The sequence below is a fragment of the Mus caroli genome, unplaced genomic scaffold (assembly GCF_978045245.1).
Source record: "Mus caroli unplaced genomic scaffold, Mus_caroli_1 scaffold_6, whole genome shotgun sequence".
NCBI lineage: Eukaryota > Metazoa > Chordata > Mammalia > Rodentia > Muridae > Mus > Mus caroli.
Window position 1 is genome coordinate 94,262 of NW_028227261.1, and position 22,539 is coordinate 116,800.

Consider the following 22,539-nt stretch of genomic DNA (forward strand, 5'->3'; position numbering starts at 1 on the left):
TTGTTTGGTCTTGGAGCCATAAACAAACAGGCTGCTGTCCTGAAAAGATACAGGTGTCTCTGCTTTGTCTTCCTTTTTTCCCTCAGCACTCTACACCCCCCCCCCCCCTTCAAAGAGCCTTTTCTATGGAAACTGGGACCAGGTAAATGCATACCACTTATCTTATTCCTACAGACGTCTAAACATCTGGTTGGATTGGCTAGGCACAGGGGATTGGAAGGTGGAGAACTCTTCTGTGTGTTCCAGAGGCACACAGCTTTGTGGGATTATGCTGCCATCCTCTTGAAGGTGAACAGAATTACCTAGCCATCCAGGTCTTCCCTCTCTCTTCTTCAGTACATCCCCAGTTGATGGCTGACACCTGTGGGGGTAAATGTGGTAAAGAATGCTTTTTTTCCTTGCTACTACTGCACTCTGTTCCCTCATGGCTGGCTGGAAGGGTTGTAGAGCTGGGGACTGAAACTTCCTTTTCAGAGCAATGGCAAAGGTCATGACCTCTGGTCCTCTGATGTGATATGTTTGCCGGAAGACTTAAATTGCCTGTCTCTTTCTACTTTGATGCTGGCTTGACACTTGAGTGGTATCTCTAGAACCCTGTCCCTATGCTGGTCTTAGGGAAATCAGTATAGGAGGGGCAGGGCCAGAATGGGAAGCCCTGTGGCCTCTCAGCCAGGTTTGGCCAGCTTCTGGGCTCTGAGACCCTATCTAGAGAAGAACCAGAGATTCTAGTACTATGGAAGCTTGTACTTTGGGAAATTGGGGGGCAGGAAAAGTGGGGGAGATGTGTATGTGAGGCCAAAGATAGATATGTCAACTTGGGGTGTTTAGGGGGCTGAGGAGGAACCATAGTCCTTTGTCCCTACAAGATTAAGAGGGTGAATCATTAATAGCCGGGTGTATCTAGTAGCTTGAGGGTCTGTGACTCAGTAACTGAGGACTTCCCCTGAGATCAGAGGTCATGGTAGGGTGTTCACCCTGTACAGAACAAGGTTTAGCATCTCACCAAAGCCACCTATGCCCATGCTACCCTCTGGCTTTGGTGCTGGCAGAGCCCATTTGGAGCAGGACCGCTAGGAAGAAGAATCATGGAAAGAAGGCCTCCCTCCTGTGCACTTGTGTGTGGCTGACACTTAGGAATACTTAGCTCCTAAGACTCAGAGACCAGCATTTTACCAGTGGAGAGCCCAGGAGTAGCTGCCAGGGTAGGTGGGAAGGCGCAGGATGACAGATATGGGACTGAAGACTCTTAAGTAGTAGATAGAGCCAGGGAGGCTGAAGAGATGCTTTAAGGTGTGTGAAAGGTACAGTGGGGTAGGGCAAGAAGCCTGGGCACCACTGTTAAGAAGCTTGAAATGTTATATAGAATCTGTTTTGAAAGCAGACCAGAGTGCCGCAGGGTGGGTTGGGTGCGAGAGCAATGTCAGAACACCCAAGGAGCCGTCAGAACTTAGGATCTAGGATGGAAATGAGGTATCTCTTGCCTACTCCTCTGAAGCTGGGTCCATTTCCTGATCTGTAGGTGATCTGAGGCTTTTGAACCTCATCCTAGATCCTCAGCAAGCTCAACCCACCAACCTGACTTCCAGTTCTGCCTCCAGGACTCCTACTCTACCCCACCCACACTGAGAACTGGGTGAAATCTGGGCTACTCCTGACCTCTTGTTCACTCCAGGAACACCCCCCTGCCAGCCAACCCCTCCCCCACCCCAGAAAGGCTCCTCTGGTCCTCTGCCTGGGGAGCCACATTCCTGGCATAACTGGGGCAGGTATGTGCCCTTCCCTTTGCATCACCTTTGGGCAGGAGTGGCTGCTGCTCCTTCTGGAAAGGGACCACTCACTCTGACAAAGTTTTGTCAGGGAAGTGGAGAATCCTTTTACTGAGCATAGGCCCATTATTATCCTCACCCCATTGCTAGAGAAAGTTGAATTGGCCCCTCTCTAAAGCCCCCAGGAGAGACACAAGCTTGGCTGGGGACCTGTACTTCCCCACTAAGAGCCAGGAGCAGAGAAAGGAAGTGTTGTCTATTCCAGCCAGCACCTGGCACAAGGACAGGGCAGGGGGCCAGGGTTGAGTGAACCTGGCAACTGACCAGCCTGGCCCTTCCCAGCTCTGAAGCTGGGGTCTTGGTGACTATACTCTCAGGCCTAAGCTAACCAGATACGTTCTGACTTTACTCTCTGCTAGATCAGCTGTCCCGGGCTTTTAGAAGGGCAGAGTAGAAGAGCTCCAGGTCCCAAGGCAGTGGATAGGAGTGGCATGAGCTCATAAGGCTGGCTTCTGGCACTAGGATTGCCTAGGATGTTGTGACAGTCCCTAGACTGTTGGAAGGACTGCCCTCCAGGCTACACTTAGACTCCCATGGCCACGTTCCTTCTCACCTCCCCCACATTCCTTCTGCTGAAGGGGGAGGTGGCTCTCCCTTTGGACTCCAGGTTCTCTACTGCTCTACTACTCCACCCAGAGTCCTTTGACGGCTCCGCCCCAAGGCAGGTCTGGGCTGGAGGCTGCTAGAGCTGGAGGCTGCTTGTTATCCCTACTGTTTCTTGCCCAGAGAAGGGCCTGCCCAGGTAGGGAAAGGCCTCTCTTCCATGCCAGGGAGTTCTGGTAGGAAGTTGACTGCAGGAATGGACTTGTCTCATTTCTGGGCTCAAGGCAGCCAGCCTTGGGTGGGCTTTGCTTGCTGGAATTAAAGAAGAGGGCTTGCTTATAGGTGAGTGACAGGCAGGATACTATTGGTTCTGTGGAAGAGGCCTCCCTTTAGGCAGTAAGAAAGGCTGAGCTGGTGGAAGTTACTTTTGACTTTTTCTATACCCATCCTACTCTTCCATCCCTACCCAGAGAAGCTGGGAGAGTTGATAAGATTTGTGGTGGAGGATCCAGGGGTGAAGGGATCTGTGAGGATCTTCTGTGAATGAGAAATGGAAAGGAGTGTTTTGAAACCACTTCTGTCTACATGGATTTTTCTGGACAAAGCAAATTCCACTCCCAAATGCTTGAACCCTCAAAGCAGTCCTGTGGGTATGGGATCTCTATTGCAGACCTGAGGAATTGGGAGATTAGGACATTGACCCAGGTCTGAGGCTACCCCAATCCAGTCCAGCTACTCAGCAGTTCCTAAAGCTAAGGTAGGAAAGAATAGGATGAATATAGAGAGGAGGTGGAGGACACACTCAGGACCACAGAGGTCCTGTATCCCTGATTGGTAAGGACCCTTTATTGCTTCCTCTGCCTGACTGCTATGAGGCAGAAGTCACAAGAGGGTGGCAAACAGCTGTCTTTTCCTCCTCCTGTGAGACTCAGATCAGCTGTTTACCTCAGGGTCAAGATAGAGACTTAAGCCATTGAAGCCTGGGTGGGCTAGAGGAGGGGCTACCACAACAGTTGTCATAGTAATTCTCATCTGCTACAGTTACTAACAAGAAGAGGTCTTTATGCCCCCCCCCCCCCCCCCCCGTACCTCCTTCTGAGGCTCAGGAGTAGGCCTGTGTGTGACCTGTGTTGGAAGCTGGGACAATTGTTAAGATCTATGGTGGAAGAAGATCCAGAGGTGAAGGGATTTCATCCTCTCCCCTCCGCTGCACCAGTCCTAAGAATTTCCTCTTGAGGAAGGCCCCCTGCAGGGGCAATTTACTAGGGACTAGAGATGGCCTCTCCCAGGCCTGGAAGCAGGAAAGTTGGTAGACTCAGTCCTTTCAGGCTAAGGCTGTTTCCAGCTGTGTGGACTTCATGTAGATGTATATGTCTAGGCTTGCAGTTGGGGATGGGGTAGTTCTCACTGTCTTGGGTTTTCTGGGTTTATATTTAAGTGCTCAGGTACTAGATGCTGTCCTCACGTGCATGTGAGCCTCAACATCGGTTTGCTCTTGGTTCTGTCTGGGACCCTACTGGAGAGGCAGGGATGTCATTTGTGAGCTCTGCCTCTAGGAATGACTGAGGTGGATTACAAACATTTAAAATGAGGGATGTGTCTGGTGAGCTGCTGTGAAGACAGGTGACCAGGGAACTTGGTCACTGACCTTTACAAGCCTGCTAGACCCTGAAGCTGACAACAGCCCTTCCTCCCCTCTGCCCTATATCTGTTGCTAGCCTGAGGTCAGTTTGAGAGCTTCCTTGACCATCACTTCCCAGGTCCCAGAAAATATAGACTAGCATTATGCCCTGTACCCACAAGTGAGCTTCCAGCACATATGGAAGAACAGCACAAACACCATATTGGAAGGAGGATTGAGGTATCTGTCCCCTGTTCTGGGAAAGAAGCCATCAGGTATGAGGAGTGGCCTGTGGTGTCATCCATCATCGATTCCGCCAGTTCCTTCTCGCCTGTGTCAAATCACCACCACACTACAGCCATTCCCCCCATAGGCTTCATGAGGCATCTGCTGTGGCTGCCAACTCAGCAGAGTCTTGCTGGTGTTTTGTTGGCTTCTTAAGAAGCGTGAGTTGAGAGGTGAATGAAAGGAACAGTAGATGGTTGTGTGGTAAAGATGCTGTGTGTGAGGCAAAGAAAGTATTAAAAAACCCTTCTTCAGCAGCCTGTCCCCCTGACTGAGAAAGCAAGCTAATCCCTTCCTGGGCTGCCCTTCTTACCTATCTGCGGACCCCAAGCACCTTCTTCCTTGCTTGCCTCAGCCTCATTCCTTTCTGGGTCTGTCTTGTTCCCTCCTTCTTGCCTTACCTTCTCATCCTAATACCTGGCTGTCCATGAAGCCCTCTGGACTAAGCCTGTGGCTTTGGACTATAGAACCCTTGCTGTGTTTACCCCTCCCCATATCTAATGTCTCTCACTTACACAGGGAGTATAAAGCAGGGATGCCAAGGTCTCCTGACTCACCAAGCGCTGATCACAAGTTCTTCCATTTCCTTCTGGAGATAGGCAGGGCCTGGCAAAGCAGAGTTTGGGTATACCTAAGGTGCAGAAGAGACTACATGAATGTCCCTGCCCTCACTGCCATTTCACCCATATCTGCTCAGCTGGCAGCTCTTGGTCATTCTGGAAATTCTTGCCCATGGTGGAATTCTTCAAATTTAAAAGGTTGAGACTCTCCATCCAAGTATCTGACCCTGTGACTGCTCTGGCCTCACTTATCACTTGGTCGATGTGCAAATTTCACTCTACCCTCTGACCTTCATTTGAAACCACCATAATGCCTTTTGGTACTTAATTTGTGAGAACAGCTTAGGTTGAGGAGCCTAGCCAGCCAAGGAAGGGGGAAAGGCAACCTGGTAGCATACTGGCTACCTAAAAGTCCTATTGTGTCTCAAGTTTTAATTTAATCCAGCCACCCTGCCGAACAGGATAACTGTCTAAGTGTGTGGGTGGGCACATATCTGACCTTAGGCCTGAATCTAGCAAGAGGAACTCTGGAGGCCCCTTCATGCTGGCATTTGGCCAGGCTGAGTACCTCTGTCCTGCTGTGAAGTGCTTATTGTCTAAGACTGAGGGGAAGTGGGGAGAGAGAAAAGGTAAGGTGCAGTTTGAGGCCAGGCACCTGAGTCCTGGATAATACTGCCCTGCCCTGACTAGGGCAGCCAGAGCTAAGTCCATCAAGTACATCCATTAACCTGAGCCTAGAAATCCCCACAACCAAAGAGAACAGGTGGGCTTCACCCAAGCCTGACTAGAGGTCAGAGGGTAGGCATGTCTGCTTTCGGGGTGAGACCTGTGCATTGGGGAATTGAATGTGTGCTAAATATCTAGAAAGGCAGCTTTGTCCTCGGGCTCCTTTCAGTCCTGTACCCCCTAACTCTCTGTACCTTCTTTTCTAAAGGAGTGAAGGCTGTCTAGAAAGGGAGAACGGTCTTCTGCATGAGAATGGGACCAGAGAGCTAACAGTAGCTGGACTCTGAACCTTCTCTAGGCCCCATCCCCCAACCGCCTCTGGTCCTGAGAAAGCCAGAGCAGGGGCCACACCCATTATGCCTGGGGGTGAGGGACAAGCTTTGTGCTACACAAAGAATGTTTAGTGTGTCAGGTGGGAGATGCAGTGCCTTCAAGCTTGAGTGACTGCTGGAAAGCAGGAGTACTTAATGTCTTGGCTCATTTATATAGTTGTATGTTGGTAGGGTGTGAGCTCAAAGGGGTAAGGCTGGACCAGCATCCTGTTCATTCCTGGGCATGAGTCTGCTAGGGCAGTCTAGGCTGAATGATTTTGTCTAAAGATCCCAAAATAACTCCAGTAGCCTGTGTTCCCCTCCCCCCACTGGCCTGGAGCCTCAAAGGCTCTTTGTTTTTTTGAAGGCATCCTGCCCCTGCAGGGGGCTCAGACACTGACTGGGGTTTGGTGGGGCCAGGCTGCCTGCTTAGTTCCTTTTCCCATGGCTAGGCCCAACAGACCTCGAGCCCCATCCCAGTGTTGCCCACAGCTGACTAGAGCCCCATATGAGCACTGAGAATTTTTTCCTATTGAGACATCTACAGTGGCAGATCTCAGGGTTTCTGCTTGATGAAAGGGGTTAGGCAAAGGCTACATACAGCAAATTTCCCAAGATCACTGGAGGCTTCTGCCAGCTCTTGCCCAGGGTTCCTTCTCCCTGTGTGCCCCAGTTCTCCAAGGCCCTGGTTCCTGTGCTTCCTGTACAGTACACTGGGACATTCCAGGGCTGAAACAACGTATACAATAGTATTGTGCTGGGTATTGCCTGGGGTACTTGTTTTCTGGCACTTTCTGTGGGATGAGGCAAACCGAAGATGAAGATGTTTAGGACACAAAGGACTGAGGTGCATATTTTACATATCAAAGCAGACCTGCCCTCCAAGTTTTCCCAGCATCCTTCAGTCTCTACCTGGCATACCCTACAGACAACCCTGAATTTTCCAGCCTGGGGACTAGGCCGCCCTCCCCAGGAGGCTCCTCCCTATCTAACCCAGACAGTTTGGTCTCTTCTCTCTCTGGGAGCATGCGTGTACCCCTTCTATTTCTCTTTCCCTCCCCCATCTCTTCCCATGGTGACTCCCCTGTCTTGGTCCTTGGGGCCAATGAACTTGCCTGAGAGCAGCTTCTCAATAAACCTGCATTTAATATAATCTAATCTGGCTTGAATTGGCTCATTTCACTAGCGGCAGAGAAGTAACTTATTATATATGGCCTGTGCTGGGATCTCCAATTCTAAGTTCTCTTGCCTTTTCTATGCCAAACCCTGCCCCTGGAGCTTAGTACTCAGACCCTATTCCTGGTAGCATCACAGAGACTTCTTCTGTGCCACAGACAGTTCCAAGGTCAAGTAGAAAGTATTTAGGGTCAGAGCTCTCCTGAGGAGAGGGTGAGACAATCTCTGAGAGTTTTCCAGTAATTCGATCTGACGCTATCCTAGACTGCAAGTATGGGGCTCAGAAACCATGCTTTATTTTGAAGTTTCCTATAAGATTTCATTAGAAGAGTGAATTTGGGGCCACAAGTGATGGAAAACCTCTTATCATAGGTGGTGAATGAATGGCCCAGTGGAGGATGGCACTTTATGCCTGGCCAGAAGATGCAAAGGGATGAGAAAGTAGAATGTTACCAACTAGGACTGAGAAACCTGTCTGACAGATCAAAGGGCACAATGAGGGTACCAAGTGTCTGGGCAGTGAGGCCTCAGAGAGGTTTCACCTGTAGGTAATATGGAAATGGGGCAGTTTCCAGTCAATGTGCAGTGAGTGTAGGGTCTTAGGGCCCTGAGAAGAGCTGGATGAAGGATGGAACAGAGGAACCCCACAGATGGGCCAACGGCTCCTGGTAGAGAGAGATGTGGCTTTCTAGATGTGGCTTTCTAGACTGAGATGAGGTTTGAGAGTCACCGCGGGTGCCTGAAAAGTTGGACTTCCTGGTATAGAAGCCTGATTTGAATCTTGAGTTGTGGGCACTTTGTACCTGTTGGTAAAACCCAATTGTGTGGTATGGAGCTATTTGGGTGATTTCTGCTGAGATGAAGACTTAACAGGAGGGTGGCTACGTCACGTGGGGATGGTGGAGAATGTGCATGCTCTCCAAGTTTGTAGATACTTGGGCTGGGGATCTTTTCCAGCAGAGGCCGGGAAAGGAGCCCCTTCCCTGGGCCTAGGTGAACTGTGCCTCCATCCCAAACACTTTGCCTCAGGTGGTCCTGCTGGAGTTTGCAAAGTAGCTTGAGGGCTGGGGTGTGCTCCAGGCTTAGGGTCAAGGGATGGCAAGAGTTTCACAGCTATTTACATGTTTTTTCATTGCTGGGGAGTTGAGTGAATTGGTGGTTTAAGGTGTTGTTTTCAATTACAAGAGGAAAGGTAGGGGTGATTTATTTACCCATTACCTCACTCTCCAGCTTGTACTCACTTGAGCATCTTACATACCACTTGGGGACCCACTCCAGGGCAGAGCCTGCAGGAGCAGAAACTACACAGGCACTGGCACAATGGCATGTATAAGCACAAACAAACCAAATCTCAGAATTTAGTGCTTCCTGCAAGCCCAAGTCCCCAGTGGAGGTGATGCAGGAACCTCTCAGCCCAGCCAGACATTAGGAGTGATAAGGGAGGACTGCCTCTGCCCACACAGCAGTCTCTGCAGACCCTCCCACTTGGCTGCCTCCTGCCCCCCACCTTCCTTAACGGCTCTATATGCCAAGCAACCACCTTCTTTCTAGGCTCAGCCTCTGCTCCCCTGTGACAACACTTAACCCACTCCTACTTCTCCCCTGTTCTCCAATTTCCAGTTCCTTTGCCCTCCCATTGCTCGTTCCTCCCTTGATTCCTGCCCTCTTACCAGCACCACCACCAACCTTCCCCAGGTTTCTACCTCTACCCAAAGCTGCTCTGTCCCTTTTGTACACTTTGCATCCCTGTCTTAATCCACCCCAGCCTCTCTGCTACCAACTGCGACTCCCTGTGGACGCTAGAATCCCCAGAGACATCCTCCTTTGTCTCTGCTCACCGCCCCCGCCCCCTCGGCTTCCCTCACCCCTCACTCACTGCCCCAGCCCAGCAAAGACGAGAAGAGCTTCACTCCCTGCTGCTGCTGCTGCTGCCGCTGCCGCCGCCGCCGCCGCCGCCGCCGCTGCCGCCCCTACCACTGCTACTGGAGGTGGGCAGGCGCCTCCGCGGTTCTTTATTCTCTCTCCAAAGCCTTTGCTCCTCCCGCCGCTGCCATCGTGTTCCCCCGCCTCTGCCAGGCAGGAGCAGACAGGCCCTGCACCGGCGCCCCTGGTCTCTGGGGCCTTCCCTGCAGTGCAGACTACAGGGGCTACAGAGGACAACACTGGCTAGTGGGCAGAAGAATTGTAACCAACAGGGGTTGCGTTGGCTCTCCATCATCTTTTGCCTTCATCTGAGCTCACATTTGGGATTTCTACTTGGAGAGAATTCTGCTTATCTCCTACCATGAGCCTGGAGGGCTGGGGAGAGGGCCTGGTGCTCCCCTAGCTATAACTGGCTAAACTTTGATATCACAGCTGCCATCTGCTGCTCCAGAGCACCCAGCATGGGGGGAGTAGCTCCGAAGAGGCCTAAAGGCACTCCATAAGAACACCCCCACACCCCCAGGAATTGGGCTATCATGCCTCCTCTGCCACTGGAACACAGACCCAGGCAGCAGCCTGGTGCCTCCGTGCTGGTTCGGTACTTCATGATCCCCTGCAACATCTGCTTGATCCTGTTGGCTACTTCTACGTTGGGCTTTGCGGTGCTGCTTTTCCTCAGCAACTGTACGTGGCTGCTGGGTGTACCTCTTCTGCTCACTGAGCCCCTCATCTCAGTTACCAAGGGTTTCAGGGAAGGCAGCGTCAAATCAAATCCCGGGGTTGCTGTGGATGGGCGGCTTTTCCTTCTGGGTATTGAATAGGTCATACTAGATTCCTGGCCTATGACAACCTATTCTTAGGTTCCTAATGGTATAGAGCTTCATCCTGAGCTGCAGGGAACTGTGAGATTTGGCAAGGATGCATCAGTGCTGGAATTAGAAGCAGGGGGCAAGATCTTGACTTACCCAGAGAAAGAAGGTACTGTGCCGTTGGCAGGGCAGAGTCTGCCCTGCCTTGGTCAGTGACTTTCCAGCCTTACTGATTTTAACTGGAATCTTGAGAAATGGGTATGAATGGGCAAAGTACCTTCTCAAAGGAACCTAACTTTTCCCCCCCCAGACAAACCTGGAATCCACTTCACAGCAGCGCCTTCTATGCCTCCTGATGGTAAGTGTGGTGGTTGGGACAGGTGGTTGGCACACTAATCATGGGGGTAAAAATGGGCAGGGTTACCAGGATTGGGGCAGTTTTGTAGTGTGTACACCAGGTGTATTTTGAGTAGGAGGCTGTACAAGGGAGTCTGGATCCCTTCCAGGGAGTCTACAGGGGTCTCTAGGTGCTTGCTGGCCAATACTCCTGAGCAGAATCAGTTTTAGAACTGTCAGAGGATTTGTGTGAGGTTTGGATGGAGCACTGAAGTCAGTCTGTGGAGGGATTCCTTTTCTTTGTCTTTTTCCCTATTCAGGAAAGGGTGGGGCTGGAAACAGAAGCACAGAAGGGAAAGTGGGCTGGGTATTGGGGGAGGGTCCAGTAAAGCCAGTGACAGCTGTCTGAGGGCTGGAGGACCTAGGTCTGTCCCTGGGGTGGGGAGGAAGTGAATGATGGAAAGGGTAGGTTAACCTTTTCCATGGTTCTGTGGGCTGGGGCCAGCACTCCCAGAGGGGTTACTAATGTGTAGGCTTCTGTAACTAAGCTAATGATAAAGAGAAGGGGAAATGACAGTGTTACAGAAAACGAAGACTGGGGGAAAAGTGTATCTCTTCTAGCACAGCCTGGTTCCTCACAGCAAGTAGGGCACAGCTCTATCCTTGGTACCTACTATCTTATCAACTCTGCTGCCTGGGCAACTGACTAGTTTTAGAGAAGTCATATGTCTAGAGTTATGTGAGGCAAAGCCATGGTTTCTGGGATTTTTGGTTTGGGGTAGGGGGTTGAAACAGGGTCTCTCTAAAGCCTTGTCTGTCGTAGAACTCACTAGGACAGGTAGACCAGGTTGGCCTCAAACTCAGAGAGATCCTTCTGCCTGTGACTCTCAAGTGCTGGGATAAAGGTATATGCCACCATACTCAGCCATGGTTCCTGTTTTGACCAGGATATGTGTTATGGGGACATCAGGGAATCCTAAGATTGAGGCTGTGTATGTCACTCTGGGAGCATACTCTGTTCTCTTTCTAGGAAACAGCCCTGGGTTACACAGATAGTCTGGGTCACTTCCTGGGTCTTGAGAATGGAAGAGGTATCCTTCCCTCTGTCCTGTACTGGCAAGTTAGGGCAAAAGTAGAGCTCTCTGGAGGCCTCAGCCATCTGTAAAATCGGATAGCGTTGCCTTGGGAATGGGCATCCCAGGCATCTCAAAGCAGGAACTAGATTATATGCAGGATATCAGAGGGTCTCTTCTACCTTTTGATGGCCAAATAGGGAAGGGTCATCTCTAGGCAACTGCCTTTTATTCTCTGCATCTATAATATTAGCAAGCTGATAGTGTATTCATTGACACTTTGGCAGTAGACTTTTGGTGCCTGGTTAGACTGCTAGTTGGGCAGTGATGGGGGTTAGTGCAAATGGAGGCTGGTAGTAAGTAAGTGGTAGGTGCTTCTGACCTAGCCCTGGGCTCTGGCTTTATAGCCCCAAGTCTTGGTCCCAGACTCCAGTATCCTTCCCCAGGCTGCTTCCCAGGTGCCTCTGCCTGAAAAGTTACTATCAGGGTAGTAAGATACAGCTGTGTGTTCTATGACCCTCACTATTATTCGAGCTGCAGAGACTATTGGCTAGGCTGGTGGATGAGTAAGCAAGTTGGGTTGGGAAGCAGGAGGAAGTGACTCTCACTTATCAATATCTTTTAAACCAAATCACTCCCAGTGAGGTAGGCTGTTAGTAGGCAGAGTATGTCCTTTAGTGTGGTACATGAGGTTAGGTCTGAGTTTTTACAGACTAGGGGCAAGAGGCCTACAGCTGCCTACATTCAAGGAAAGCTCAGGAGGAAAGAGATCTTCCTTCTTGGCAATTTCTTCTTCTGAAATCTCCAAAACTGCCAGATGTTTTCTTTCCTGTATTCACACTGCATTCCCAACTGTACATGTGGTCCCCTTATTGATACCCAGCTTTCCTTTGTACACTTTAGACACAGACCATGGCCATCACACACACACAAATACTCTCATAACACACATAGATAGACATAAGCAGGCTCTTGGGAAATGTTTCATTTCACAACCTACTAAAAACTAGGAAAAAATTAAATATAACCTCTGCCACTGTGATAGATACAAAAAGTAGAAGGCACCTCCAACATCACATGAAAAGATGCCTGGCTAGGTAAAAAGCTAAGAGGCCAGGGAGAAATTCCTCGGGGGCTAAGGAAAACAGACGTGACCCATTAGAGACTGCTGACTCATAGGTGCCCAGGTGTGCCACCTGTATTTATGAGAAGCAGTTTGGGGAAGTGACCAGGAGCACAGATGGGGACCAAGCTAAGCTCTGGTGTTTAATAGGGATGAAGCTTTGTCAGGAAGCCTCACTGAGCCTCTTTTCTGATACATGGACATTGCATATGATGATACTTCAGTGGTGCCTGAAGTCCAAAGCTGTTAAAACAGCTCTGCCTGCTGTAGTAATGTGTGTAAGTTCTTCATCCACATCTCTCTGCAGGTGGTCTCAGATTGTGCCTGTTCTAACATTAAGAGAATTATCAGGTGGCAGAGGTACACACTTTTAATCCCAGCACTCAGGAAGCAAAGGCAGCCAGATCTCCGAGTTAGAGGCCAGCCTAGTCTACAGAGCAAATTTCAATACAGACAAGACTACACAGAGAAACACTGTCTCAAAAACCAACCAAACAAACACATTTTATCTTGAGCTTTTGCAATCTCTTGGTCCTGTGGGGAAGGGATATTCGTTAAGACAGGGATCACCATTGCTTAAGGGCTCATTCTTCATCAGTTTAATGGCATGAGTGTGAGTGTAAAGCAGGGATTTACTAGGGGTGACAGATAGTACCCAAGCTGTGTGATCTCCCTCTCTCGTTTCAAGCACTTGTTTGTTTGGTTGGTTTGTTTGTTTTTCTTCAAGTACTTATTTGTGTGTATATTTGTGTGTGTGTTCATACATGCCATGACACAACATGTGGAGATCAGAGGACAACATGCAGGAATCAGTTCTCTTCCACTATGTGGGTCTTGAGAATCTAACTCAGATGGTCAGGCTTGGTAGCAAGTACCCTCTTGATAAGTAATTTGATTGCAGAAACAGGATGGGTCCTATGTTCTCTAAACCTTGAATTTGGCACAAAACTTCAGTCTGGGTCCATTGTTGTTGTTTTGTTGACAGAGTCTTACACTTGGAGAGCTACACCTGGCTTTGGTGTATGGGTGAAGGAATGAATAGCTACCCTTGGCTGTGGATTTGAGGCCTGGGGGAGGTTGGCTGGGTCAAGTAATCAGCGAAGCCCAAGAATCACAGACACCATCAGTCAGGTGGTGACTTGGAACTTGGTGCTAGGTACAGACCCAGAGACTGGACCTAGGGGACACCTTAGCCAATAGCCAAAGAGTACAGCCAGCAAGCTTCCGCTCAGCCTCAGAAAGTACTTGTTAAATTTGGTATGAGACCTTCAAGGGGTTTGGGTAAGAGAAGGCCAAATGTGAGGATGGTATGACTGGGAGAGAGAATGTTAAATAGGAGAGGGGTGTTGGCCAGGCATGAAGAGAGGCCACTGGTGGATATTTGAGCCAAGACAGGGAAGGCTGTTGGTGCAACAATCCTATTATTGTAGGCTCTACCCAGTACTTGTCTGGGACCCCTTCTCTTAAGTTTTGTAGATATTGGTGAACTCATAGTTCTGGGAGTAGGTACTTAGTGTCCCTATTTATAAAAAGAGGACACTAGGGCACAGGATGGGAGCTCAGGAGGGTAAACAAAAACATAAGCAGGTTATATATATCTAAGGCAGGTAGATGTTCTGTAATTTCAGCTTTCTAAGGTGGAGGCAAGGCTACCCAGACAAACAAACAAGGGAGGGAGGCTGGGTAGGTCATTGCTATTTCAGTGGCTGGCTCTAGCCCCCAATGTACTCTGCCCTCTTAGGAGATGTCCAAGACTGCTTCTGGCATGATATGAGGTGATGGTAATTACACCCAATAAAACATTTAGTAGATCTAGGTAAGGGTCAGCCCCAATGTGCTTAGGAAGGCTTCCCCATTGGGTATCTAAACTTTAAATTTACCAGTGTCTAATTTACCTGTGGGCTTAGTAAGCAACACCTGGCCCTTCCTCTGGACATTGCTGTTTTGCAACACTGAGACTAGTTAGAAAGCTCTTGTATGAATGTGTGTATGAGGCTAAATATAGAGGGCACTTGCACTGAGGGCTTACTCAGAGGACTTGAATGAGGATATTCTGGGCCCCGAGGTGAGGGCCCAGAAGAACAGAAGGGGGGAGTACCTGTGTGATCCTAGAGAGCCCTATGCCACTGCCAACTTGAGGCTGAGTAGAAGCACTATGATTGTAAGTGAGAGAAGTGTTGGAAGGTTAAGGGAATAGACTGAGAACAGATTTTAAGGGAGAAAAGATAGTGGGAACAGGGGACGGGTTGGGGCAGGGAAGGACAGTGTACTTCTGGAGATGAGAGGTATGGGGGAAGGAGGCAATCAAAGAAGGAAAAGGGGATATGTGGAACAAAGTTCCAGACTCCTAGTAGTACACAATACCTATCAGGCCTAGAGGAAAGTAAAAGAAGTTGGGGTCAGGGGTTGACCTCAGAAGGTTATGGAGGTGGTCCTTGCTGGGAGGGAGCAAGATTCAGGTGGACCCAGAAGCATACCCCCCTCCAGAAAGGAGCCACATAAACCTTAGATGAAGTGAATCTGAGTTTTGTGCTGTAAAACCAGACAGATGTAACTCCTGTACATCTAGTGTAGAAGATGTGAGGGTGTAGCTTCCTTCATCTACATCTCTTAATTCCTCAAGCTAGCAATGGCAAGGTTCTCCCTGAGATTACATAGGCACCTCAGTATGTATCCATACCCAGATTCTTCAGAGCCCTTCTAGTGCAACTGCCCTCACAATTAACCCCAGCAGCCACAAGAGCTGAGCTGGTATGGATGGAGCTAAAGCATCCATAGCTGGGACCCCCTCCTGCTGTGTGTTAGGGCCCATGGAGGTATGCAGAGAGTAAATGCTTTGTCCTATTGTGGGGGCATGAACTCAATAGTTGTAGGGAATGTAGTGAGGGAAACTGCTCTCCCATGGGGGAAGGTCCCAGGAGACTTCCAAGGGTAGGGTTGAGCATAAGCATTGTGACAGTTGTAGAATGTAGGTGCTTATGTGTTTGGGTGGGACTTTAGTCACATGAATTCTTGGATATGGATCTCCCCATGAAATTTGGGTACAAACAGAATGTGATACAAGGGCTCATGGGTGTGTGGACCTAGGAACAGATTCCTGGTAGCCTGCCTCTAAATACCCTTTCTCTGGTCTAAACTCAGTATGCAGGGGAATGTTATGTGGCTTTGGTGCTGTGTGTGAACCTAGTGTTGAGGATCCAGGCCGGGCCTCCTGTGTGTGCAAGAAGAATGTCTGCCCTGCTATGGTAGCTCCTGTGTGTGGCTCAGATGCTTCTACCTATAGCAATGAGTGTGAGCTACAGCGTGCACAGTGTAACCAGCAACGGCGCATCCGCCTACTTCGCCAAGGGCCATGTGGTAAGTAAATGTGGGAGGTGGGGGGCAACCCAGTGGACAATCAGCATGACCCTCACCTGCACACCCACAGGGTCCCGGGACCCCTGTGCCAATGTGACCTGCAGTTTCGGTAGTACCTGTGTACCTTCAGCCGATGGACAGACTGCCTCGTGTCTGTGTCCTACAACCTGCTTTGGGGCCCCTAATGGCACAGTGTGTGGCAGTGATGGTGTTGACTACCCTAGTGAGTGCCAGCTGCTCCGTCATGCCTGTGCCAATCAGGAGCACATCTTTAAGAAGTTCAATGGTCCTTGTGGTAAGCAAAACATCCTGCATGGCTTCTCCCCACACGTAATTCTTCAGTGTGCACTGGTGACAACTCCTGATTTCTACTCTTGGACTCTAGACCCCTGCCAGGGCAGCATGTCAGACCTGAATCATATTTGCCGGGTGAACCCACGTACACGGCACCCAGAAATGCTTCTGCGGCCTGAAAACTGCCCCGCCCAGCACACACCTATCTGTGGAGATGATGGGGTCACCTATGAAAACGACTGTGTCATGAGCCGTATAGGTGCAACCCGTGGCCTGCTTCTCCAGAAAGTGCGCTCTGGTCAATGCCAGACTCGAGGTTGGTGCTCCCAGAGGATGGATCCCGCCCTGTCACTGTGACTCATTAGGCCCCTGTTTCTGCATACTTGAATCCCCACAAGTACACTGTACATGGTTGAAAGTTGGTGTGATACTTTGCCTATCTGATCTCCTTGTCTATTCCCAGACCAGTGCCCAGAGACCTGCCAGTTTAACTCTGTATGCTTGTCCCGCCGTGGCCGTCCCCGCTGTTCCTGCGATCGTGTTACCTGTGATGGGGCTTACAGGCCAGTGTGTGCCCAGGATGGGCACACATATGACAATGACTGTTGGCGCCAACAGGCTGAGTGTCGACAACAGCAGGCCATTCCCCCCAAGCACCAGGGCCCGTGTGGTGAGCAGCCTGGGATCCATCTGGGAACAGCTGCTCTTGCATCACTCCTTGTCCATATCACACCATCTCCATTTCTTGTCATATACCTCCTGGGGTCCTGGGCTGGGGTCATGGGGGGAGGGTGCTGGAGTGTGGAGGCTATGAGGAGGGGAACTGGGGAACCTGGGAAGTGGGACAAAGGCAGTGTGCACTTGGCCTTGCTACACCAGCAGGTCCTCTGGTCCATCATCATCAGTCTCCGTACTTCACGGGGAACAGACTACTTGGGTGGGCAGGAATGGATGTAATGCTGGAGATTTCTTGCTCTAGGAACACAAGTGCAGTCCCAGGCCTCTTAGAGGTAGATTGTAATTTGGGATTTGAGGGACCAGTAGAGAGGGTGGAGGAAATTGGGCAGTGGCCAGCAGGCCCCTTTGGAGCTGTGGGCCTCTATGGCCCTGTCTGCCTCTGCTGTCTGTCTTGGTCAGTCCTCTGTCCATCTTTCTGCATCTGTCTGTTTCTTCTTGGTCCTTCCTTCCCTCTCGGCTCCGACTCTTGTGTCTTCCAGCCTGACCTGCTGGCAGGATGAGGTGCTGCGCCTGCCCGCCAGGAGCCCACAGCCTGAGGTCTGCCCCTGGCACGGCTGGGGGGAGTGGCTTGCTACTGCCTGGCCTTCTGGTCCTCAGAGCAAGTTGACAGACACCTTCTTCCCTATGTAGTTTGTGATTGTGGGGTGTAGAGCTTTCCTGTCCATGGGGGAAAAGTTTCAATCCCCATGTGCATGATATCCCAGGGCTGCTGGTGGTCCAGGGTCAGTGACCTGCTATGGGCAGTCAGAAATTCATGTCCCCATCCACCTCTGTTATGTGTCTGTCCCTTTCTCTGCTGTGTCCTGTGCATCTAGCTTTTTCTCTGCCATTCCCACCCTGGAGAGGGGCTATTGCATGGGAGTGGGCTTTGTCCACAGATGGAGGAGAATGTGGACTGAGTAGTACATCTTCTCTAGACCAGACCCCATCCCCGTGCCATGGAGTGCAGTGTGCATTTGGGGCAATATGCACAGTGAAGAATGGGAAAGCAGTGTGCGAGTGCCAGCGGGTGTGCTCGGGTATCTACGATCCTGTGTGCGGCAGTGATGGTGTCACTTACGGCAGTGTGTGCGAGCTAGAATCCATGGCCTGTACCCTTGGGCGGGAAATCCAAGTGGCCCGCAGAGGACCCTGTGGTTAGTGGTGGGCAAATGGGTTGGGTTGGGAGGAGGCTTCTGGTCAACATGGTGATAGAACTTCTTCCCCAGACCGATGTGGGCAGTGCCGTTTTGGATCCTTGTGCGAGGTGGAGACTGGACGCTGTGTGTGCCCCTCTGAATGTGTGGAGTCAGCCCAGCCCGTATGTGGTTCTGATGGACACACATATGCTAGTGAATGTGAGCTGCATGTCCACGCCTGTACACATCAGATCAGCCTATACGTGGCCTCAGCTGGACACTGCCGTGAGTGGGACCAGAAGGGATAGGCTTCCATGAATCTCTCCATCAGGGAACCATGCTTATTCTGCTTCTTACCATCTCCTCTAGAGACCTGTGGAGAAACAGTTTGTACCTTTGGGGCTGTGTGCTCAGCTGGACAGTGTATATGTCCCCGTTGTGAGCACCCTCCACCTGGCCCTGTGTGTGGCAGTGATGGTGTCACCTACCTCAGTGCCTGTGAGCTACGAGAAGCTGCCTGTCAGCAGCAGGTACAAATTGAGGAGGCCCATGCAGGGCCATGTGAGCCGGGTAAGCTCAGGTAACTGGTGTGAACCCCTAGATTCCAGTCTCTGATGGAGACCTCATGGGTGACTGCTCTTTTTTCCTGCAGCTGAGTGTGGCTCAGGGGGCTCTGGTTCTGGGGAAGACAACACGTGTGAACAGGAGCTATGTCGGCAGCATGGTGGTGTCTGGGATGAGGACTCAGAAGATGGGCCATGTGTCTGTGACTTTAGTTGCCAGAGTGTCCTTAAAAGCCCAGTGAGTACCCCAACCATGGTTCCAGGGTGGGTGCACTGAGGAGGGGGTCAAGGTTGCTGAGGTTGACCCCACTCCTCCAGGTGTGTGGCTCAGATGGAATCACCTATAGCACTGAGTGTGATCTGAAGAAGGCGAGGTGTGAATCACAGCAAGAGCTGTATGTTGCTGCTCAGGGAGCCTGCCGGGGTGAGTGGCTATACAGAGCACATCCAGCATGTTCTGTGTGGCATGTCCTATATATTTGTGCTTCTGTTTCTCTGTGTGTGTATGTTCTGTGGTGCATGGCATAGAGATATAAGGCTGTGGGTATGTGCACATGCTATGGTGACTTTTATTATTGTCGATGATAATGGCTTTTTATTTATTTAGGCTTTCTTTTTGTTATTTTACTTATTTTAAGGGAAGGTTTCTCTACATAGCCGTGGATGTTCTAGAACTAGCTACATAGATGAGGATCAGGCTGGCCTTGAATTCATGTCTGCTTATGTTCTTTTGTTGCTGGGATTAAAGGTGTATACCAAGTACTCACTTTCTTGGCCAGATTAGGTGCCAAAAGGAGGCAACAATGAACATGAGAAGCACCCACTAGGCACTGGCAACCTTGTAGAAGAGATTGCTGCTAGGCTAGGAGTGGTGGTACCTGCATTTAACCTCAGAGGCAGGTGGGTCTCTGAGATTAGCTCTGTCAGGTCAGCTACAGAGCCAGCTCCAGGATAGCTAGGGCTACACAGAGAAACTCTTGTCTCAGAAAAAGAGGTGGGGGTGGAGGTTGGAGAAAGGAGAGTGTGCTGATGTATGTGTTTGTACATGGACAGAGATATATCCACACAGTAAATAATGTGTTAGAGGAATGTGAGTGGACACATGTTAATGTGTCTTTATATATTTGTGTACCCTTATATTTGTACTGCATGTCTGTTTGTGGCTCTGATAATATGTGCATGTGGACCTATGTCCCTACCTGAGTATGTGGCTTTGTATGATTTATGGGTTTGGGGTTCTGTGTTTACTGTGTGTCTTTATATATGATATCTTGATTTCACCCATGACAGCCTCAGATTTTTGGGTCCTGGTGGAATTTGATGGCAAAAGGGATGAGGTCATGTGGCGGGAATCACTGACACAGAAAGATTGGGTTTAGGGTAAACAAGTACCACTACATCAAAAATGAACTACTGTGCACCTTTCCTCAGGCCCTACCTTGGCTCCACTGCTACCTATGGCCTTCCCACACTGTGCCCAAACCCCCTATGGCTGCTGCCAGGACAATGTCACTGCTGCCCAGGGTGTGGGCTTGGCTGGCTGTCCCAGTGAGTATTTGAACCCAGCCCTGACAGTGGTCTAGCAGAGCTGTGCAGTTCCAGTGACCAGTGCTTTCTATCCTTGTAGGCACCTGTCATTGCAACCCACACGGCTCCTATAGTGGCACTTGTGACCCAATCACAGGGCAGTGCTCCTGCCGACCAGGTGTAGGAGGCCTCAGGTGTGATCGCTGTGAGCCTGGCTTCTGGAACTTCCGTGGCATTGTCACTGATGGACATAGTGGTTGCACTCGTGAGTAATGGAACTACATGCATTCCTGCCTGTCCACCCATCATTGATCATGGCTTGGCCCGACCCGTATCTAGTAGGGCTGGGGCAAGTTGGGAAACTTATCTAGGTCCAAACCATAAATTCTTCCCTCCCACTCCCCCAGCCTGCAGCTGTGACCCTCGGGGTGCTGTAAGAGATGACTGTGAGCAGATGACTGGATTGTGTTCCTGTAGACCTGGTGTGGCTGGTCCCAAGTGTGGGCAGTGTCCAGATGGTCAAGCCCTGGGCCATATTGGCTGTGAAGCAGGTGAGGGCAGGAACTGGTGCTGACCCTAGGACTCCTTATGCTGAGAGTGGGAGTACTTGAGTTAACAGGAATTTTTTATTCCTATCTCAGATCCCACGACACCAGTGACTTGTGTGGAAATGCACTGTGAGTTTGGTGCCTCCTGCGTAGAGGAGGCTGGTTTTGCTCAGTGTGTCTGCCCAACTCTCACATGTCCAGAGGCTAACTCTACCAAGGTAAGGAGTGAAATCTGTAGAGAGTGATGGGGATAAGGAGGCCTTTCCCAAGCATCCTTTCCCTGTCCTCCAGGTCTGTGGATCAGATGGTGTCACATATGGCAATGAATGCCAGCTGAAGACCATTGCCTGCCGCCAGCGTCTGGACATCTCCATTCAGAGTCTTGGTCCATGCCAGGGTAAGGACCTAGAGCAACCACCTAAAACAAACCAGAAGGACCTGACCCTGTTCTGACTCAAGCCCCTAACATCCTTCTTTTTGCAGAGAGTGTTGCTCCTGGAGTTTCCCCTACATCTGCATCTATGACCACCCCAAGGCATATCCTAAGCAAGACACTGCCGTTTCCCCACAACAACCTTCCTCTGTCTCCCAGCAGTACTACCCATGATTGGCCCACCCCATTACCCATATCACCTCAGACCACAGTCAGCATCCCCAGGAGCACTGCATGGCCAGTGCTGACTGTGCCTCCAACAGCACCCTCTGATGTGACCAGTCTTGCTACATCAATCTTCAGTGAATCTGGCAGCACCAATGGGAGTGGCGATGAGGAGCTGAGTGGAGATGAGGAGGCCAGTGGGGGCGGGTCTGGGGGTGAGCAGGGCCTCAGGGACGTGTGGGCAGGTTTGAGGGTGATGTGGGGGCAGAGCCCAAGAGTGGCTCCTCCCCAGGGCTGTGCTTAGACTACATTTCCCCAGGACTTGAGCCCCCGGTGGGCAGCATTGTGGTGACCCATGGGCCACCCATCGAGAGGGCTTCCTGTTACAACTCACCTTTGGGCTGCTGCTCAGATGGCAAGACACCCTCACTGGACTCAGAAGGCTCCAACTGTCCAGGTAAGTGAACAATAGGCAAAGGAATGAGCTTGAGGAACAGCATAGACAGGAGTGTGGTCTTCACCCTGTGGCAGGCAGCAGGTTGGTATAAGGTTATGGTATTCTGGCTCCAGCACTTGAGTGTGTGGGGGGGATTAGAGATTTGGCACACACATGCACTCTGGTTTCAGCCATTGAATATGCATGTGTGCCAAGGACCCTATACCTAACCCATCTTTCTCCTTGCAAGCCAGCTTGGGGCACCTGCTCCTAGGAATTGCCTGGTAACTGACGCCAGCCCTACCCTGGGGTTCCCACTTACTAACCCCATGATCATCTGACTAACATCCCCTGCCCTGCACCCCACATGGCTTGCTGTGGGGCTTGTTCCTGTGGCTGCCTAGGAGGCTAGATGGCATTGGCAGGGCCTCACTGCCCCTCCCCCACAGCTACCAAGGCATTCCAGGGCGTGCTGGAGCTTGAGGGGGTCGAGGGACAGGAACTGTTCTACACACCAGAGATGGCTGACCCCAAGTCAGAGTTGTTTGGGGAGACTGCAAGGAGCATTGAGAGCACGGTATGAGGGTTTGTGGGGTGTTCATTTAGGACAGACCCAGATGACTGTCTCGAGTGAATCAATCTTAACTGGGTTTAGACAGTACCTTGTGCCCTCACCCATTAACTGCCCACAGCTGGACGACCTGTTCCGGAATTCAGATGTCAAGAAGGACTTCTGGAGCATCCGCCTACGGGAACTGGGGCCTGGCAAATTAGTCCGTGCTATTGTGGATGTTCACTTTGACCCTAGTAAGCCCCTGTCGCCCCCATGGGAGACGATGGGTATGGACTACGTGGAGCCAGGTCAGGCTCAGGCAGGACCCTCTTCTCCCCAGCCACAGCCTTCCAGGCACCAGATGTGGGTCAGGCCTTGCTCCAACAGATCCAGGTATCCAGGCCATGGGCCCTGGCAGTGAGGAGGCCTCTGCAGGAGCATGTGCGATTCTTGGACTTTGGTGAGTATCAGCTTAGGCCTCATCTTGCCTGTCCT

The 22,539-nt window shown here is 50.8% G+C and overlaps 1 protein-coding gene and 1 long non-coding RNA gene across 10 annotated transcripts in view; one reads left to right on the forward strand and one right to left on the reverse strand.

Moving 5' to 3' along the window:
- Agrn (agrin) overlaps positions 1-22,539 on the forward strand; it is a 32,286-nt gene that overhangs the window by 2,487 nt on the left and 7,260 nt on the right. For 5 of the 9 annotated variants that reach the window (XM_029476206.2, XM_029476208.2, XM_021159870.3 and 2 more), the window contains exons 3-22: positions 10,091-10,138; positions 15,454-15,669; positions 15,740-15,964; positions 16,055-16,279; positions 16,427-16,633; positions 17,619-17,837; positions 17,910-18,104; positions 18,189-18,389; positions 18,472-18,620; positions 18,701-18,806; positions 19,814-19,930; positions 20,010-20,174; positions 20,317-20,460; positions 20,551-20,675; positions 20,749-20,854; positions 20,941-21,270; positions 21,375-21,512; positions 21,941-22,068; positions 22,184-22,298; positions 22,385-22,504. In XM_029476206.2, coding sequence (XP_029332066.1) covers positions 10,091-10,138; positions 15,454-15,669; positions 15,740-15,964; positions 16,055-16,279; positions 16,427-16,633; positions 17,619-17,837; positions 17,910-18,104; positions 18,189-18,389; positions 18,472-18,620; positions 18,701-18,806; positions 19,814-19,930; positions 20,010-20,174; positions 20,317-20,460; positions 20,551-20,675; positions 20,749-20,854; positions 20,941-21,270; positions 21,375-21,512; positions 21,941-22,068; positions 22,184-22,298; positions 22,385-22,504 — 3,279 coding nt within the window. Of the gene's footprint in view, positions 1-8,959; positions 9,656-10,090; positions 10,139-15,453; positions 15,670-15,739; positions 15,965-16,054; positions 16,280-16,426; positions 16,634-17,618; positions 17,838-17,909; positions 18,105-18,188; positions 18,390-18,471; positions 18,621-18,700; positions 18,807-19,813; positions 19,931-20,009; positions 20,175-20,316; positions 20,461-20,550; positions 20,676-20,748; positions 20,855-20,940; positions 21,271-21,374; positions 21,513-21,940; positions 22,069-22,183; positions 22,299-22,384; positions 22,505-22,539 lie in introns of those variants that run through there. The other 4 variants (XM_029476209.2, XM_029476210.2, XM_085838505.1 and 1 more) reach the window with 4 other exon arrangements.
- On the reverse strand, positions 119-9,006 carry LOC147004043 (uncharacterized). Its single transcript, XR_015047271.1, has 4 exons — positions 8,925-9,006; positions 4,833-4,906; positions 4,170-4,488; positions 119-361 (listed from the first exon to the last, which is right to left on the reverse strand). It is a non-coding gene; the product is annotated as an uncharacterized LOC147004043 (long non-coding RNA).